The sequence below is a fragment of the Rhineura floridana genome, chromosome 1, assembly GCF_030035675.1.
Source record: "Rhineura floridana isolate rRhiFlo1 chromosome 1, rRhiFlo1.hap2, whole genome shotgun sequence".
Taxonomy (NCBI): Eukaryota; Metazoa; Chordata; class Lepidosauria; order Squamata; family Rhineuridae; genus Rhineura; species Rhineura floridana.
Genome location: NC_084480.1, coordinates 316,815,076 through 316,834,172, shown reverse-complemented (window position 1 = coordinate 316,834,172; position 19,097 = coordinate 316,815,076). Strand labels below are relative to the sequence as shown.

The 19,097-nt window shown below is 44.4% G+C and overlaps 1 protein-coding gene across 3 annotated transcripts in view; it reads left to right on the top strand.

The window, feature by feature from the left end:
- Nucleotides 1–19,097, top strand: part of TSNARE1 (t-SNARE domain containing 1) — a 647,930-nt gene that overhangs the window by 163,060 nt on the left and 465,773 nt on the right. For all 3 annotated transcript variants that reach the window (XM_061608012.1, XM_061607992.1, XM_061608002.1), the window contains one exon: nucleotides 14,307–14,431. In XM_061608012.1, coding sequence (XP_061463996.1) covers nucleotides 14,347–14,431 — 85 coding nt within the window. In that variant the 5' untranslated portion in view covers nucleotides 14,307–14,346. The remainder of the gene's footprint in view (nucleotides 1–14,306; nucleotides 14,432–19,097) is intronic.

Below are 19,097 nucleotides of genomic sequence, written 5' to 3'. Positions count from 1 at the left end.
AGCTGCCACACACTGGGTCGACATTTTCATCGTGCTGTCCACTACAACCCCGACGTCTCTCTCCTGGTCAGTCACGGCCAGTTCAGACCCCATGAGCATATATGTGAAATTAAGATTTTTTGCTCCAATATGCATAATTTTACACTTGTTTATATTGAATTGCATTTGCCATTTTTCTGCCCATTCACTCAGTTTGGAAAGGTCTTTTTGGAGCTCTTCGCAATCCCTTTTTGTTTTAACAACCCTGAACAATTTAGTGTCGTCAGCAAACTTTGCCACTTCACTGCTCACTCCTAATTCTAGGTCATTAATGAACAAGTTGAAAAGTACAGGTCCCAATACCGATCCTTGAGGGACTCCACTTTCTACAGCCCTCCATTGGGAGAACTGTCCGTTTATTCCTACTCTTTGCTTTCTGCTTCTTAACCAATTCCTTATCCACAAGAGGACCTCTCCTCTTATTCCATGACTGCTAAGCTTCCTCAGAAGTCTTTGGTGAGGTACCTTGTCAAAAGCTTTTTGAAAGTCTAAGTACACTAGAACTCTTCTTCCTGACTTGCTAGTTTTCAGTGTGCAAGGAATTGTTTTTTGGGAGAGCACTCAAGATGTGTAATCATCCTACTTGCAGCCTTTAGTGGTACATTCCAAGGAATGTTATGCTGAATATGTGAAAGAAAACTAATCTTCTCCCTGTACGTAGAATACTAGCGTGTCAGGAGAATGGGTCCTCCTAGCTTTTCTCCTGCCATGCCATATTTCTGTAGCCATCCCACAGGGGGGCACACAACATACCTTTGTCATCTACCAGCTGCATCCGTTCCTGGAAGCAGTTGACTTGGCCTTAGTGACACATGCATTGGCGACATCGAGGCTTGAACACTGTAACACACTTTATGCGGGGCTGCCTTTGAAAACGGTTTGGAAATTGCTGTTGGTTCAAAATGCAGCAGCCAGAATGTTAACTGGAGCACGGTGCAGGAAGCATATCACCCCTGTGCTTTATCAACTCCACTGGCTGCCAATTTGTTTCTGGACCCAATTCAAAGTGCTGGTTCTGACCTTTAAAGCCCTAAACGGCTTTGGACCAATGTACCTGAGGGACCACTTATGCCCCCATGTACTTGCCCGGGATTTAAGATCATCTGCCTCTAGTCTCCTCCGTGTGCCTGGAATGAAAGATGTTAGACTGGCAGGCATGCCGGATAGAGCCTTTTCGGCTGTGGCTCCCCAAGCTTCAGAATACCCTACCCCAAGAAGCCCACTCTGCTCCCTCCCTGATGGTTTTCCAGAGACTTCTGAAAACGATCTTTTTCCGGAGAGCCTTTGGGAGGGACTGAAGGTAGAGCCTGACACTGATTTTATGCCTTCTACATTAAATTTTACCTTTGTAGTCCCTTTAGTACCACCCCGTATATGTATATATATATATGTGTGTGTGTGTTGTATTTATGTATTTTAATTGTATTTTATGTATTTTAATTTATGTTAATGTTTTTGTGATTTTACTGTTTACAATTTTATTATGTACGCGTTTGATTTTATTTTTGTAAGCCGCCCTGAGTGCCCTATTATAGGGTAGAAGGGCGGGATAGAAATATTTTAAATAAATAAATAAATGAAGTCCATGCAAACATCTGCCAACGAACTCTACGGGTTGTATAAAATACAAAATAGTCATGTGTGTCTTTTTCTGAAATTTATTGACTTCACAAAAAGCCCTCCCCCCAAAAAATTGCATCATCTTTCAAGGGACACATAAAGAGCATCAATATTGTTTGCATCTTTTTAAGATGGCATCTCTTGGCAACTGCTTTACCAAGAGATGAGGGAAGCCTGATGAGTTTACAGTGAAAGGTAATACTTTTCCCTAGGGGAGCACTGCTCTTTCAGAGAGAGCGAGAGACAGCGAGAGAGAGAGAGCAGCTACATGATGCCTAAAATGGCACATTTCACTATAAAAACAGACCTCACAAACATCAGAACAGCCTTAAGGAAATGTGGGCCACTATGACATTCTCTCTCAGTGGACCTTTCTCCTCTCTTCTGCTTCCCCTTAAAATTGAAAATAGAGCTGGATGTTTTGCCAGCCACAGTTTGGCTCTTAGACCGCCATTTTGATGGTTCAAGGAAAATAGATTGGAAGAAGCAGTTTGTAGTCAACTCTGTAGGTAAACATCAAGTGCACCCCATAACAGGTCCTCTCAGGGCTGGCTCCAGACATGCTGGGGCCCTTGGGCACCAGTTTGCTCTGGGCTTTGGCGCACATGTCTGCGCGCCCACACATGCACCTACCTGTCTCTCGCAGGGAGGGAGCTTCTTCCGCCCGCCCGTTTGCTGGCTCTGTCTCTTTGTCTTTTGTGGCTGTGCGGGCTGCTATGCGTGCACATCGCTGCCATCAATTAAGATGGCGCCGGAGGCTTCAGCTCCTTAGGGAAACCTTGGCCACCATCTTGGTTAATGGCAGTCCTGCGCACGTAGCCCGCGCAGCCTCAAAAGATAGGAGAGACAGGCAGGCAGAAGGAGCTCCCTCGCTGTGATCTGCGGCAGCTACTATCTGCTGCAGATCGTGGAAAAGGAGCGCTACTCCTTCCCTATCTTATTGAGAGGCCCCTCAGGGGCTTTTGTGGCTCCAGGGGCCTTCGGCCAGAGCCTGACCTGGCCGCCCTTTGGGACCGGCCCTGGGTCCTCTCCAGACTTTTGAGTTTTGTCCTGAATCCTATTCTTTTCTTGCTCAGTTTTAGACCAGGTTGGTTTGTGATCCCTCTGTAAAGGTGTTTTTTTTTTTTAACTTGTTCCAGTTAGAGTTTGGGCAGAGCTATGGGCAACTGTGTCATGTGAAAACAGGAATAAACATTGATTGCTGCAAGTCTTGGAGTGGAAAGGACCCAGAGGTATCTTGTGTGCCTGAGGGCATGTCCTTAAAATCTGCAGTGACCTTGAGGCATTGACAAGGATACAGTGAGGATCCCCCCCCCCCCCGGAAGATGTGGCCTGGTTTGGCAGTGCAGAGAAGCTTCCCTCTCCCAGTGGCAAAATGCATTGGGGGCATGTAGTCAATCTAAGACTTAATTTTATTTACACCCTTTAAAGTGCAATTCTGCTACTGCTATGCTATTACAGGAATCTGTGCAGAATTCTTTTTCTCCCTGTACGTGTTGGGAGGTCCTGAAGAGAGTTACTCTGCATATTAACCCCTGTGTATGAATTGGTATTCACTTGAGAGACACCGTGTCTCAGTGACAGAGCACATGGTTTGCATGCTGGCAGTCTCATTCAGTTCCTGGTGTGTGTGTGTGTTTGTGTCAATATAAGTTGACTGCTTATTTTGTGGTCAAGATATGCACATCCCCCTACGCCAGTTTGAGATTCTGTATATTGACCAGAAATGCACACAATTCCCTCTTAATGGGTGGATTATGTGAACATTTTCTATGAAGCCTGGTGAATGTGCACAGTGGCCAGTTGTTTATTATTTATTTATTTATTTATTAGATTTATATGCCACCATTCTTCCCAGTAGGAGGATGTTATGCACATTAACCACTCAGCTTACATTATACCTAACATATATTCACTAATAGGCAAAAAAACCCCCACCCTTGCGGTTTAAGAACAACATATATTTCTATCAAACAGATAGAAACAGATAGAATATCAAACAGATATTTCTATCAAACTTTAAATGCAAGGAAATTGGCAGCGTGAATGCACCAGGGGAGCAGGAGACCTGACCTCCTATCTGAGATATTGTACTGCCCTACAATTTTGTCAAAATGGAAACACCATTTGGGTTGGTCTTTCACAGTCCAATCCACTTCCTGTGTAGCTTGGAAGAGTTTGGCAACCTGTGCCTCTGAGCATATGGTGAGTGGTGGCAACACCTGCCATCGCCAGAGATGGAAAATTACATTTTTGTAGTTTGTTGGTGTTCTTCTCACTTGGCTCCTGTGTTACTACTGTTTCTACAGAGAATCTAACCTAGAAAATTGTGTCTTAATATTGTTGCTTCCTCCCTGCCAAAACAAGATCAGCAGAGCACATGTCTTGTTTCTGTTATTTTGACTGATTGCAGGTGTGGGGGTTCAGCCTCACAGCACGTCTTTTGCCACTTGTGCTCTAGCCGTCATCCAGCCTATTTCATTGCCCTTAATTCACTGGTGTATCAAGGCGCAAACCACAATGCCAGAGAGGGTGATCAGGGGCAACCGTGTGAAGAGCCCGATGTATCTCGTTGTTGCACAGCATGACAAGGTCTTCAACAGGGCCACCTGCTCTATCTCCTAGAAACTCCCTCGTGACATTTAGGAATCAAATGGATTCTGTTAGCCTCTGTGGGTGGACCATCTTAATCTGTCCACTCCCCTGCAAGGGAGGATGGAAGTCATTAAGTCTGACCATGACAATGGGGTGACATCCACCCACCCCCATCTCCGGACCACCCCTTCCTCCATCTGCAGCAGACACCAGGGACAAATTGCATATTATTTATTTTATTTATATTTGTTTTCGTACATTCTTCTATGTAAGTTATTTGTCTGAGCCATTATTAGCTATGTGCCAGTTTCCTTGGCACGGTTTCCCTGCCAGCTGACTCACCCTCACCCCACTGGCTCTTTTTTGCCATACAGGGGTAGTTTGGGAGCTCCCTTTGGGCCACCTCCGTCTATGATAACATTGAGACAGGGCCTTTGCAAAGCAGTTTAGGAACTTTGTTTTGTATGCAGAAGGTCCTTGCTTCAATCTATATCACTTCCAGTTAGGGCTGGAAATGTCCCCTGGAACCCTGGAAAGCTGCTGCTGGTCAGTGTGGAGAATCTTGAGCTGGATGAACTCAATATAAGGCAGGTTCCTAACTCATGCAACCATCAGCCTAACCTCATGGTGTTACTGGAATTTTTCATGGGAATGGGATGCCCTCCTGTATGGGACTGTCCAGTTAGGTCAGGTTTCATTGACGAGAGTGCTTGCATCTTGAATAGTCTTGGTTGTCAGCATGCTGCTGGATCTTAGTGTGGTTCCCACTTGTGCTAATGCAGAAGCCACAACTCAGTGGGTTTAGATGTGCCACTGGCTTAATTCAGACATGATTGATATTGATATTTATATCGATCTATCGATCTATCGATCTATCTATCGAACTCTCTCTCTCTCTCTCTCTCTCTCTCTAAACATAATTGTGATTAACAAAACAGAGGTTTTTATTGTAATACCAAAACGTTTCAGCTTCCGCCTTCATCAGCTGCTAACATACAAATGCTGTTCCCAAGGTGGCAGTTATAGAGTTTTGAGGATGGAGTACTCAGAGGGGCTTCATTTGCTAAGTGTTGCTGGTACTGTCCTCCAGGTTCAGGCCATGTGGTGCCAATGTGTCCAGAGAGTAAATCCAAAAGTTCTCCCTTTTGGTCAATGCTGCTGGATCTGCTGGCATCTCTATCGCTGTTATGGAAAAGTCCAACAGGCTGTGACCCTCAATGTTAAAATGCTTTGCAACTGGTTGCTCTACTTTTTTTTGTCAAGATTGCCGAGTTGTGGTTCCTGAAGCGCGTGCGTAGATCAGTTGTGGTTTTTCCTACGTATTGGATACTGGTGTTTTGCATTCGGTGATGTAAATTATATTGCAGGACCTGTAGGTGATGTTCTGTTAGTCTCAAGCCCCACTCATATGGCGCTTGTTCCGCTTTTACAGCGGTATTTGGGCATCGCGCGCCATTCTATTCAATGGGTTCCGCTTTACAGTGGTTTTCGCTTTACAGCAGGGGTCCGGAACGTAACCCGTCATATGAATGGGGCCCTACTGTGTGTGTGTGTGTGTGTATGTGGATATTGGACTGCCCCCACACAATTGCCTTCTAACACTCTGGTTCCCTCTACATCCTAGTTTTGCGAGCTACGTTGCTGTGAAATGGTAAACTGTGGTTAGCGCTTTGCCTCCACACCATGGCTTAAGCACGCAAACAGTGATTTGAAGGGTAACGCTGCTCAAAATTTGCCAATGTGGCTCTCACAGTAAAATGTAGTTAGTGACAAGCAGGAGGTAGAGAAGAGAGCCCACACAGGGCAGGGCAGGATGAAGCAGAAGAGTTCACCGTGGGGGTCCTGGCCACCAAACCATGCTTTGGGATGATGTCTCAATTATGCTCCTGCCTGTCAAGTCTGACATTGGCTGAGACACCATTTTTGGCAACTGCACTTCAGCAGTCATTCACATTGAGTAATTAAAACACCTCCTGGCCCTCTTCTTGAAGGACTCTGAGAATGTGGCATCCTTCACAGAAAATCAGAGAGAAAGAGCATAAATTAGTTTAAAGGCAGAGTCCTTTTAAGAAGAAGAAGGGGGGGTAATATTTCCTTTCAGATCTTCTGATTGACCTCTGACATGCACAGTGTGAAGCTCAATGAGAGTTCAGGGATTTAACACAATGATTCCAGCACTGCGTTCGAGCCATTTATATATTTTCTTTTCAAAGGGAGCTCTAACAATAGCAGTTGCTCATAAATTTGGAATTTGCGGTGAGGGAAGGAAGCTTCTTTCCAAGTGATTTGCCCTGGATGATGGAGATATACATACAGAGAGAGTTTATAACTGAATTAAATTGCTAGGAATGGATATGGCAAGACAATGCAGTGACATGTTTGAATTTTGGGCAATAAATGATTGACAGGCAATTGCAAGAGATGGAGTACAGTGGTCAAAGTTTGACAAGAGTGGGAGAATATCCGTTCCTGTGGAAATGACTATTTTATATTCAAAATGGATAATCAAAATATTCATGGTCAAAACCCATGTTTATTACTAGGAGTTTCTTTTATTCATATGAGCCTTCCCAGCTGCTACGCCATCAGCACAAGAATACAATCATAGAGTAGTAGAGTTGGAAGGGTCCTAAAAGGCCATCAAGTCCAACCTCCTGCTAAATGCAGGAACCCAACTTCAAGCATACCTGACAGGTGGCTCTCCAGCTGCCTCTTGAATGCCTCCAGTGTTGGAGAGCACACCACCTCCCTAGGGAATGAGAGGACAACAGATTCGGCAGCGGCACTGGTGATGAGGTTGGGAGGGAAGCACTAAAGAAGCATTCCTTGGGGGCTTCTTTGAAACCTGGGAGCCAGAACTGCTTGCTCTTTTCTAATGTTAATGTCTTTGGCATGAGAGACGGGGCCTTTTCAGCCATGGCCCCTTGCTGTGGACGTTCCTCCACAGGGAGTTTTGTCAGATTTGCTCTGGGTTGATTAAAAAATCTTTCAATGCTGGCAAGTATTTGAAGAGGATATTTAACGTTTGCTAGGCTTTGTTGTGGATCTTTTAGGGAATGGTCTGCTGCTGTGGACTCTTGCTGTTAATAGATGTTTATTGCTTTCTGTTGTTTGGGGTTTTAATTAATGGTTAGTGATTTGGATTGCTTTTCTTGAGTTTTTTACATGTTGTAAACTACCCTGATGGCATTTTAAGCCATGTGGCAAGAAAAGAAGATCTGAAAAAAACAAACACAAATGTTTCTCTTCATTTCCTAGGGATCTACAGCTTCCCTCGTGCTGCACATCTAGGATGCTTATCTATAAGATCAGTTTTTGCAATGCCCATCCAAATCTTTACTACACAATATGTGTCTGAATGCTCAATCACCCTGTGTCCTCTGTTTCTTTTTGGAAATTGCCCTGGGAATATGATTGAAGTATGGCATTTTTAAAAATCTTATCATAAACAAATATAAATATATTTGCTGTTCATTTTTCCTGCACATCTGATGGAACTATTCTCAAAAGTGCAATTTATGTAATTCAGTCCACATTTACTTGACTGTGAGCCCAGTTTAAATCCCTGGAGACACGTCTGTCTAAGCATTTGTAAGAATCTGCTATCCCCCCCCTCTTGTTTAATGAAGGGATCAGTTTCTTTATGTCTCCCTCCCCAGTTGGAAAAAGCAGTGAGTGAGTTTGCTCCTAGGTTAAGGATTGTCTCCCTTGCTAACTGCAGTGGTAATTTTCACTTGAGTCTGAAGCTTTCGCATGCAGTTATATATCTGCCTGAAGCGATTGTCCCAGAGGAGGTTTGGGTCTTTATGCATTATTTCTACAGAGACAGAGAAAGTTTAAGTGAAGATTGGCAACTCCTGTTTAAAACGAACTGTCTTGGAAAAACTTCCCTTGGAGGATGCTGTAACTTTTCAACTGCCATCCACATTTTATTTATAGCATAGTGATTGTGGGGGGGGGATAATATGCACAAGGTTCTAGATTTAATGAAAAGAGGGACTAAAAAATTGAGCTTTGTCTTGGGCTGCTGCAAGCCTGCCTCTTGAATCACAATAACAGCATAAGAACCCTGCAGCTGGGTCAGGTCAATCTAGTCCAGCATCCAGTTCTCACAGTGGCCAACCAGATGTCTGTGGGAAGCCCACAAGCAGGACCTGAGCACAAGAGCACTCTCCCCACTTGTGATCCCCAGCAACTGGTATTCAGAGGCACGCTGCCTTCGCCAGTAGAGGTGGAACATAGTCACCATGGCCAGTTCCCATTTATAGATATGTCCGCCATGAATTTGTCTATCCATCCAAGTTGGTGGCCATCACTGCCTCTTGAGAGAGTCCTTTCCTTTGTCTGTCCTGAATCGTCCAACTTTCAGATCCCTCGGATGCTCCTGAGTTCAGGGCGGCAATTTTCCCTCATCCCTTGCTATAAACAGCCAGGTTTACAAGCAGGCCTCACCGCTCTGTGTGTCTTTGTACCTTTTTAAACGATCACAGCTATGGACTACTCCCTTAACCTGCTACTGTTTCTCTGAGATAAACTCCAGGGCCACCGTTGGTACTGTATTGAAATCTTTGTTTATGTTTAGCCAACGCTTAACTAGACGTCCTTGAAAACTAAACAAGTTTTATTGAACAGAAAAACAAAATAAAATCACTTTAACTTAAGAAAATAAGAAGAGCCTGCTGGATTATGCCAGTGGCCCATCTAGTCCAGCATCTTGTTCTCACAGTGGCCAGACAGATGCCCCAATGGGTAGCCCACAAGCAGGACCTGACTGCAAGAACTTAGTTCGTAAGCGTGTGGTTACAGTTAGTTGTTCTTTGTTGTTGTTATATGCCTTCAAGTCAATTATGACTTATGGCGACCCTATGGATCTTTTTAAAATATACATATATTCATAGAGTTTTCCTGGTAAGAGGCATTCAGAGGTGGTTTACCATTGCCTTCCTCTAAGCCTACAGCACCCGGTATTCCGGTCTCCCATCCAAGTACTAACCAGGCCTGACCCTGCTTAGCTTCCGAGATCAGACGAGATCGGCCATGCTCAGAGTAGTATGTTCTTTAGTTGAAATATAATAGGGTGCAATCTACTTGTATGTATGCTAGGCTCAGGGAGTTGGATACGAACCGACATAGTCCTGGCTCCGCCAGCAGAAGCCTCTTGCCATGGCGGAGCTGGAAGCCTACCAGGAAACCACAGCCCAGTGAAAGGGGTGCTGGCGAAAGCTGGCGGAAGAGCTGGAAAAGGGGTGTTCTGGGGGCGTGTCAGAGAAGGGGGCGAGGGGGGAACTTAGGCAATGTCCGCCTCATGTTTGGAGCGCTGCTGCAGGTCCCAATCTGCGTCAAAGTTACTCTGGGAAAAAGGTCAGTCTAAGAAAATAATTACAATGGGAGTCTATGGAGAGTGCTTCCTCCTCGGTAGGGGTATTTGTGAGAGCTGGCTTTTACTTGCCAGTCCCTGCGTGCAGCGCCTGGCTGAGCCTGGGTTCAGCCGGTCCATGACTCCCAGATGCAAAATGGATGCTGTGGACCTTCCCGCAGGCTGCTGCTCCGCCAGGCCCCCTTCCGATGGCTTCCCTTGAGTTGGATTGCTCTGTTAATGATTACTGGACCAGTAACCTCTTCCACTACCCCAAGATAAACTACTCAAATCCTGCCTCATAAACCTTGTCCTGTCTAACTCACAAACTTTTCCCTATTGTGTCAACGGTCAAAGGTTCAAAATATAAGCATTCAGCTCTTGGACGCACAGCCAATCACCATACAGCACACACCAACATTCTGCTCACTCATTCCCCCCCCCAAAAAAACAACAACCTCACCACTTACTTTATATTATATAATATAACCACATACCATAAGTATTATAAAACAACATCAAACATTAACACAAAAAGCATGGAACATTACAGTGCTGCACATAGTTCTCCCCCTGCACATTTTATCTTCACAACAGCTCTGTGAGGTAGGTTAGGCTAAGAGACGGCGACTAGCCTGAGGTCTTGTTTGCCTGGATGGAGGATAGAGGGGTCTGTGCGTGAGTGTATAAACAAGCTTACTGTGTAAAAGTACAATTAATATTACTTGCTTTGATCACTTTTGCCTGTGGTCCTGCCAGTCACGGGCTTGTGGCCCCTAGGAGATTGCCTAGAAGGAAATCTGGCCCTTGGCCTGAAAGGTTTCTCCACCCCTGCACTGAGGGATCTGAGTTTAAGAGAGCTGAAAGAGATCTGGGATGGCTGTTGACAGATGGAGCAGGCCATAGGAGCACTCTGGGCCAGGTGGGCCGGTGGTCTGCCCTGGTCTGAGATAGCCTTTTACATTTTTTAACAGCTCATCAGAATGCGGTCCCACTCACAAGGATGTTAGGATACAGGTCAGCTGATGACTTCATGTTAACTGCAAGAGTGCTGTTGTATGCCCGATTATTCTGGTTATCCATACTCTTTTTCCAACTTGGAAGAGTTCAGCCTGACCCCCACCCCAGTGGTTGGCCTGAGAGCCAACAGCAACAGATTATCTTCAGACCTTCCTCTTTCAACAAGCCTTTTAAGTAGAGACTTTATTGCAATCTGTGTCTCTGTTGGAATTACTTTTTAAGATGTTTTTAAAGCTCTTTTTTAAAAAATATGTTTTTAAAGATGTTTTGTGTTAAAATCTTTGGTTTTTAAGATGTTTTAGCACAGTGGGGAGGAGAGCCTTGCTGGGAGTCCAGAGCAGAGCTTGGAAAAGTTACTTTTTTGAACTACAACTCCCATCAGCCCAATCCAGTGGCCATGCTGGCTGGGGCTGATGGGAGTTGTAGTTCAAAAAAGTAACTTTTCCAAGCTCTCCAGAGTCTGTGAGTTCAAATCCCTGCTTGTGTCTCCTGGGTGTCAAGGGCCAGTTAAATATCACCCCACAGTGAGTGGCTCAGGGGTTATGTGCCCTGCCACCTGTGCAGCCGTGGGCAAGCTGCATAGTTCCAAAGAGCCCAGTTGCCCCCCAGCTGGCAGTTGCGGACAAGGAAGGGACTGGCTTGTGCAGCTGTGGCAAGCTGAGCAGGCCCTAGCCAGCTGGGGAGGACTAGCCTCAGAGGGAGGCAATGTAAACCCCCTTTGAATACCGCTTACCATGAAAACCCTATTCATAGGGTAGCCATAAGTCGGGATCGGCTTGAAGGCAGTCCATTTCCATTTCAGAACAGAGAGAGAGTCTCTGTGTTGTTATGTATAGTGCACAGTTGCTCCAATACTTTATTACTGTAGTAGTAGTAGTAGTAGTAGTAGTAGTAGTAGTAACTTTGTTATTTAATTATTGGAACAAACTGATCTTCAATCTTTTATGCTTTTACACATTCTGGACTTTTATAAGATAAGTTGCTGATAAAGAGTGCAATGTTGTTGTTGTATGCAGTGTTAGATCTACTCAGAGGAGGCCCATCTAAACTAATGGGCATGATTATCTTGGGGCTGTTCATATCAGTGGGTGGTGTTCAGTATTGGCCCTACTCAGAGTAGACCCATTGAAGTTAATAAACATGACTCACTTAGGTTCAGTAATTTCAAGGGGTCTGCTCTGAGTAGGACTTAGTTGAATACAAACCAGAGGGTCTACTCTGAATAAAATGTAGACATTATTATTATTATTATTATTATTATTATTATTATTATTATTATTATTATTATTATTGTTATTAAGGATTGTCTGGTAGCCCCCCCCCATCCACATGGCTCTTTCACTCTGCTTGCATTTAAGAGGACACTTAATCCCCCCCCCCCAATTTTGAAACTCCTAGATATTTTTAGCTGCTGTTTCGTTGACTTGCTGTTGCTGTTTGTTGTGCATATTGTTCTGATTCCCTTAGGAAAGAAGAACAGGATAGAAATTATTTTAAATAAAGAAATAAAGAAATGCTTGATTGATTTCAAGACACCGGTTTCCTTTTTCACACACACGCACGCACACACACGTGTTGCTCTTCTCATCTCTTGGTCCATTGTTGACACAACCCTGCATATCTTTTTACAAACGAAGATTAAAATAATGGGCACAATCCAGCTCTGGATTTCAGTGGGGGAGAGTTAAGCACATGCTTCCTACTTGAAAACGCTTCCTCCAAAATCCTTTCTCTGGTAAATGCCGCCACTTGCTTTTTTTAAGCTCCCACCCTAGTCAGTAATGTAGCTCAGTAGTAGAGTGCTGCCCATCAGAGTGGACCGTCCTCCCCCAACCTGGCACCCCAAATATACTTTGACTACATCAGACCCCACCAGCATAGAAACAAAAGGCTGGGTTCAGCATAGTGCAAAGCAGATAATTCTGACAGTGCAAGGGTTTCTCCTTGCGCAATGGAACGATCTCTCCCTCTCCTCCTGCTGTGCCCTCCCTAAATCTGTTCTGCAGGTTCCCCCAACTCCCCAGAACAGATTTGGGGACTGTGCAGCGTGTGTGTGATCCCATCGTGCTAACCCATGCACCAGCACGACTTTTTAGATGAATACCCCCCATAGGAGGCTGTCTCCTGAATTTACAACTATTTCAAGCTGGTATCTGAAATGTAACAGGGAACACAGGAATCTGCCTTATACTGAATCAGACCATTGATCCATCTAGCTCAGTATTGCCTACACTGACTGGCAGTGGCTTTCCAGGTTTCAGGCAGAGTCATTATTATTATTATTATTATTATTATTATTAATTATTACAACATTTATTTATACCCTGCCTTTTGGCCAAAGGTCTTCAAGTTGGCTTACAAAGAAAAATAAAGACAAGTATAAAAATACATCAATAAAAGCAATACAATTTACGAAATTTAAACCAAATAACAGATAACATTATTAGGAAAAACAAATGTCCAAGAAAATTTTTGAACAAGTGAATTTAAAATGGATCACTCTCTGTCTTTGCCAGCACACAATATCCCATGCTTAGAGTCTCTCTCAGACACAGTTTGCTCTGTTCCAGTCCGAGCAGACTGTTGGGATTGGACCCCATTTTTGAGACTTCCGTTTCTAAGCCAGACTCGGTCATCGGATGCAAGCCAAAAGGAGGCAGATACCTGGGGATGGTGATGCACTTGGTGTTGACGCTCTGGGTTCTCTCCTAACCCTACCTGAAGATGTCAGGTATTGTGCCTGGGACCTTCTGCATGCAAGGCAGAGTCTCTACTAGTGAGCTATGGTCCTTCTTCACAGCAAGGCCAATGGTAAGGAATGATGAAGTTTGTCGCCCAGCAACATCTGAATGGACCAACAAGGCACTTCCACAAAGAGAACCATAGCTCAGTGGCAGACCATATTCTTTGCCTGCAGAAGCTCCTAGGGTGAACCCCAAATGTTTTTAGAGTCTAAAGCAATTGGTGGGGAACCATTGGTCTTCCAGATGTCCCTGAACTACAACTCCCATCACCCCTGGCCATTAGTTATGCTTGCTGGGGCTGATGGGAATTGTTCAGCAGTAACTTGAGGGCGGAAAGGTTCCCGGCACCTGAGTTAAAGGGATCGGATATCAGGTGATGTGAGAGATTTTGGTTGTGTGACTCTTGAGAGATGTCACCCTCACGTCCTTGCCTGTGAGCTTCATAGATACTTCTGGTTGGCCTCTGTGGGAAACAGGATGCTGAACTGGGTAAACCTTTGGCCTGCTCAAGCTGGATGGTCTTATAAGAACAAAAGAAGAGCCCGCTGGATGAGGCGTAATGATCCGTCTAGTCCAGCATCCTGTTCTCACAGTGGCCAACCAGGTGCCTATAGAAAGCCCACAAGAAGGACCTGAGCACAACAGCACTCTCCCCTTCTGTGGCTCCCAGCAACTGGTATTCAGAAGCATCCTGCCTCTGACAGTGGAGGTAGGATGTAGCCATCAGGGCCAGTAGGAATGTATAGCCTCATCCTCCATAAACCTACTGCCCATCAAATCTTCATGTCAACAACTCTGGGTAATACTTTGTTTCCCCTGATGCAATGACCAAAACATGTGGGCTCATACCATGATGATGCTACTCTTGTAAGTTCTATGATTTTTGTTTTTGCAAAAAAATAAAAATTCTGTGTACTTTCTCTTCCTTGTAGCTTTTCAAGAAAGCCTGACTCCCGAGTCATCTGATAGAAAATGTCTTATGGTTCCATTGATGGGAGTGGTTTTGGAAGTGGGAATGTCTTCGGAGGGCCTTCAAGAGAAGGATACCAACCTTTAGGTATTGTTACTGTTATTGTTATTATGCAAAATCCATAAAATACAATAAGGTTATTAAATAAAATAATATCTATATACAACATTATAACCAAAAATCCAAAGAAGTACATCAGTTAAAAGGCAATCAATAAAACATTCAGTAAAATATAAGTACATAATAAAACACTGCAGTGTGATGAATCTTAGGATCTAGGGAAAGCCTGCTTAAATAGATGAGGTCTTCAGGAGGCGCTGTTTCCGCCACATGAACAGCACATGAGAGGGTGCTCCAGGGAATAGATGGAGCCTTGACCATTAGCCATGCTGGCTGGCGCTGATGGGAGTTGAGTCCAATGTTATGTGGAGTGTCACAGTCTACCTATCCATGTGCAATCATTATTTTTAATCTTATTTATTTATTACACTTATGCCCTGCCTTTCTTTCCATGATAGAAACCCAAGGCAGCTTACAGATGGTTCCCAGGTGGTCTCCCATCCAGGCACTGATCACACCTGACCCTGCTTAGTTTCAGCAGGGAGCTGGCCTTAGGTGCCTTCAGACCATAGCCTGGGATCTTCATTGCAATGATCCCTCTCTTAATAGCTAAGAAACCCCCCCAAATATTCAAGCTAACATACCAAGATCCAGAAGTCTTTTGTAGGTTACAGGCAGGTTACACTCGCCAAGTCGAATTTTATACATTGTCCCCTAATTTAAACAAATAGACTCTGATGCCATACTGTTAACTGTGTTCAATAGGATTTCTCCTCCTCTGCCACTTTCTGAAGCTCTTTGCCTTTTGGCAGTCTTCTCCCATTGGGTGCTTTAGACTACAACTCCCATGATCCTTGACCTTACTTGTAAGCTGTCCCAGTGGCACAGAGTAAGATATCTGAGCCCTGCTTCCATATTCCTCTGCTCACACGTATCTAGGGGCCAGATTTTGCCTAATGCGAATCTTGGAAGTTTCTGCTCAGGCCAGATGTGTAAGGGATTTCACGGGAAATTCAAAAAAGCGTTGATAACACCAGCACACCATATCTCCCGAGGGTTTCATACAAGTATTCTTAAGCAGCGTTCATCAACTTTTGCTCCCCAAACATTGCTGGATTGCAACTCACATCATCTCCAGCCAGCATAGCCAGTGGTCACAGGCGATGGGAGATGTAGTCCAGCAACATCTGGGGACTGAAGGCTAAAGTTCTGAAGTTTAGAGGGCTAGGAAGACGTCTGAGGGCTTTGCAGCTTCCTTAATATGTGAATAGAGGGGAAAGGAGTGAGTAAAAAGCAGCTTCCAGGTTGTGAGCATGAGAGATTGGGTGGAGAATGTGGAGATAAACAATATCTCAGCGACTGGCAAGAAGTGTCCTTGTGGGGGAGAACTTCAATTCAGGACTCACTCCACAGTCATTCCAGGAGTCATTGCACAGCAGCAAAACATGAGCTGTTGGAAGCTGTGGGTGACAATACGCTCTGTCACCTGAACTTGCCGTCATTCCCTTTGGTGTTCATTTCCGGTCCCATCGCTGAGCCGTCTGCGTCTCTCCCTGTTTCCAGGCGCGTCAGATTGAAGTGGCTTATGCCCACACTGGGAAGCTTCCCAAGTCGTCATTGCTAGTGATGGAAAATGTCAGTCAGTTAAGTAACGGGAGCTAATTTGGAAAACAGTCTTCTGCCTTTTAAAGCCGTCTTCGTAGACGAGATGACAAATGGTGCAAACAGAATTAGTACGCACAGAAATCCCACACGTCTTTCCTGTTTGGCAGTTGGCTGGAGTGATCAAATATGTACCCAATGAATTGTGCCTCTTATGAAGGACATATGTATGTTTCAGATGCGGCTTTGCCTACAAAATACTTGCAATCTGGGCAAGGGTTGAGTGGGATACCTCTTTTAAATATAGCTTGTATTTGCTAAGTGAAAGCCATCTTTGAAACATGCGTGCCCCCTCCCTCCCTTACAGTTAGAGCCTGACACTGATTTTATGCCTTCTGTGTTAATTTTTACCTCAGTAGTCCCTTCTGTACCACTCCCTATATATGCATATATGTGTGTATATGTATATATATTATTTTATGTATTTTAATAGCATTTTATGTACTTTAACTTATTTAAATGTTTTTGTCATTTTCATTGTGTACAATTTTATTATGTACGTGTTTGGTTTTATTGTAAGCTGCCCTGAGTGCCCTATTATAGGGTAGAAGGGCGGGATAGAAATATTTCAAATAAAATAAATAAATAATAAATACAGCAGCCTTCCCCAATCTGGTGCCCTCTAGATGTTTTTGAGGACTACAGCTCCCATTATCTGTGACCATTGGCCATGCTGGCAGGGACTGATGGGAGCTGTATGTAGTCCAAAATGTCTGGAAAGCACCAGGCTGTGGAAGGCTGACATACACAATGTGTATAAAGCGTGTCTTCTGGAATCTGTACTCTGATCCCAAATAATCCTGTTAGACAGGGCCAGAGAGCCATTCAAGCTGATGGCTGGATCCAGAACTAGCCCACCCTCCATGGGTCATTATTGACAAGTGGGCATCAGGTGATACAAATTGCAAGTGGTGAGGAAGCACAGGCTTATCTGGTAGGATCTTTGCAATGTGGGATCAGAAACAAGCCTCTGCCTCCCGCTAGCAGCACAGTGCTAAGATCTGAGATGAGCCTCTGCTTGGGGATAAGCCTCTGCCTGCTGCCTTTTAAAGATCAAGGAGAGGCTCGCCTTGGATCTTAGTATTGTGGTACCTAGTGCTTAGATCTAACGTAGCAGATCTCTGTGCCTGAAGTGACTGACAGGTGGGTGTGGTTTCTCATCCCTGCTATAAGAAATGGTCCATTTTCAGGCAAGATTTAATACATGCCTGTGCTCACACCTTAATTCAGCCTTCCAACAACCCTGTGAAGATGTGCCTTTTCACACATTATATAACGAAAAGACCAGGTTGACAACAGTTTGCACTGAACAGGGAGCTGCAACCAACCCAAGTTGCCGGATGAACGTACCTGTTAAGTGCATGCTTGCAAACAGACTTTTTGTCTCATTCACATATTCCATTTGTAGGTGTACATTTATAGATAGGTTTAATGTGTGCATTGTCGCTATTAGACCCACTTTTTTCAGGTGGGGGCAATAAGAGTGGGACATGGTATACCTGAGGTTTTACAATAAGCCCGAGTCTCAGGAATTTGAACCCAGAACAAAACCCATCAGTGTCAACACAGGATGCTGCTTCATGCTGAGTCGGACACTTGGTCCATCTAGATCCAGGGTTTCAGGGAGGGAATTTTTCCCAGCCCTACTTGGTAATGCCAGGGACTGTTCCTGGTGACCACAAGGGTTTTGTTGTTGTTGTTAAAGATTGGAGTGACCCAAACAAAGCACTGAAGGGATATATATCCTAGATTTGTATGGAAGGCATGTCAGACAGCAGTTTTTGCAGCTCTACCTGGAGACTTTGGGGACTGAAAGTGGCAGGTTGTTGTTGTTGTTGTTGTTATTATTATTATTATTATTATTATTATTATTTTGGCATAGAAGACATTTCCTCTACCTTTGAGCTATGGCCCTTCCTTTGATGGACTTCCATTGTTGCCGTTTCCCTCAATCAGTAGTCATGATCCTAATTATAAGAAGGTATATTTGCGGTTCATCAGAGATGCAAAAATAGCTGACATGAATGTAAGAAAAAAAATCCCAATTCACTCTCACAAGTATGAGTGACACTGAATGAAAAGCTCTTGCACAGATGTAAAGAAAAAATAATACTGAATTTCTTGTTTCATGAATTTTGCACTCCAGATGCTGGAGGATAAAAGAAGGTTGTGATGCATGTGTGTGTGTGTGTTTAAAAAAACCTTCATCTGTTTTTCATTCACAAAATCAACTTTGTTTTGCAACTTTAAAAACATCATTTTTTCCCTTTGACCCATTGGCTGCATTTCCTGGGGCTGCTGGGAGTTGTAGTTCAGCAATTTCTGGAAGGCCAAATGTTTCCTGCACTTGCTATAGGGGATACCTTGCTGATATAAAGCTTGTTGAAGTGTCACAACACCATCTTATTCTGCCTTTCCTTGCCCCCTTGAGTGCCACCCAGGAAAAATGCAGAATGGCTGAGAAACTCAGAGCACATCATATTCCAATAGACATTAACAGAAGGGAAGGTCGAGGAGAGCTAGGGGCACTGGCTTTGAGGTGTTTCCATCTCTTACATCAGGATGGGAATGTTTTTTTCAGGCTGAGAGTCACATTGCCTAATGGACAGCCTTGTGGGGACCGCATTCCCAGGGCGGGTGGGACCAGCAGTAAAAATTGGAGGAGGGGACACACAGGTTCTTCCTTTTGTACAGTAGGTGACATTCCAATCACACCAAAAAAGAGAGAGAAAACCCAGAGACTTCTACGCACACCTCTCCCCACCCAAGCAAGCAAGAGGTAAAATCACAGTTCAAAGCCACATTCCAGCCAGGCAAAAGCACTCTAGCACACAACCAACTCGTACACACAACCAAGCACACATTGACTGCAGTAGAATGAGTCTTCCAAGCCTAATATTGGCCATGGGGAGAGCAGGGGACCTGGGGGTGCTGGGGGAAGCCTCTGTGAGCTCATGTGCACCTGTAAGCACCATGCCAGCAGCCCATACCCTATGCCAGTGGTTCCCAACCTTTATGATTACAGGACCCC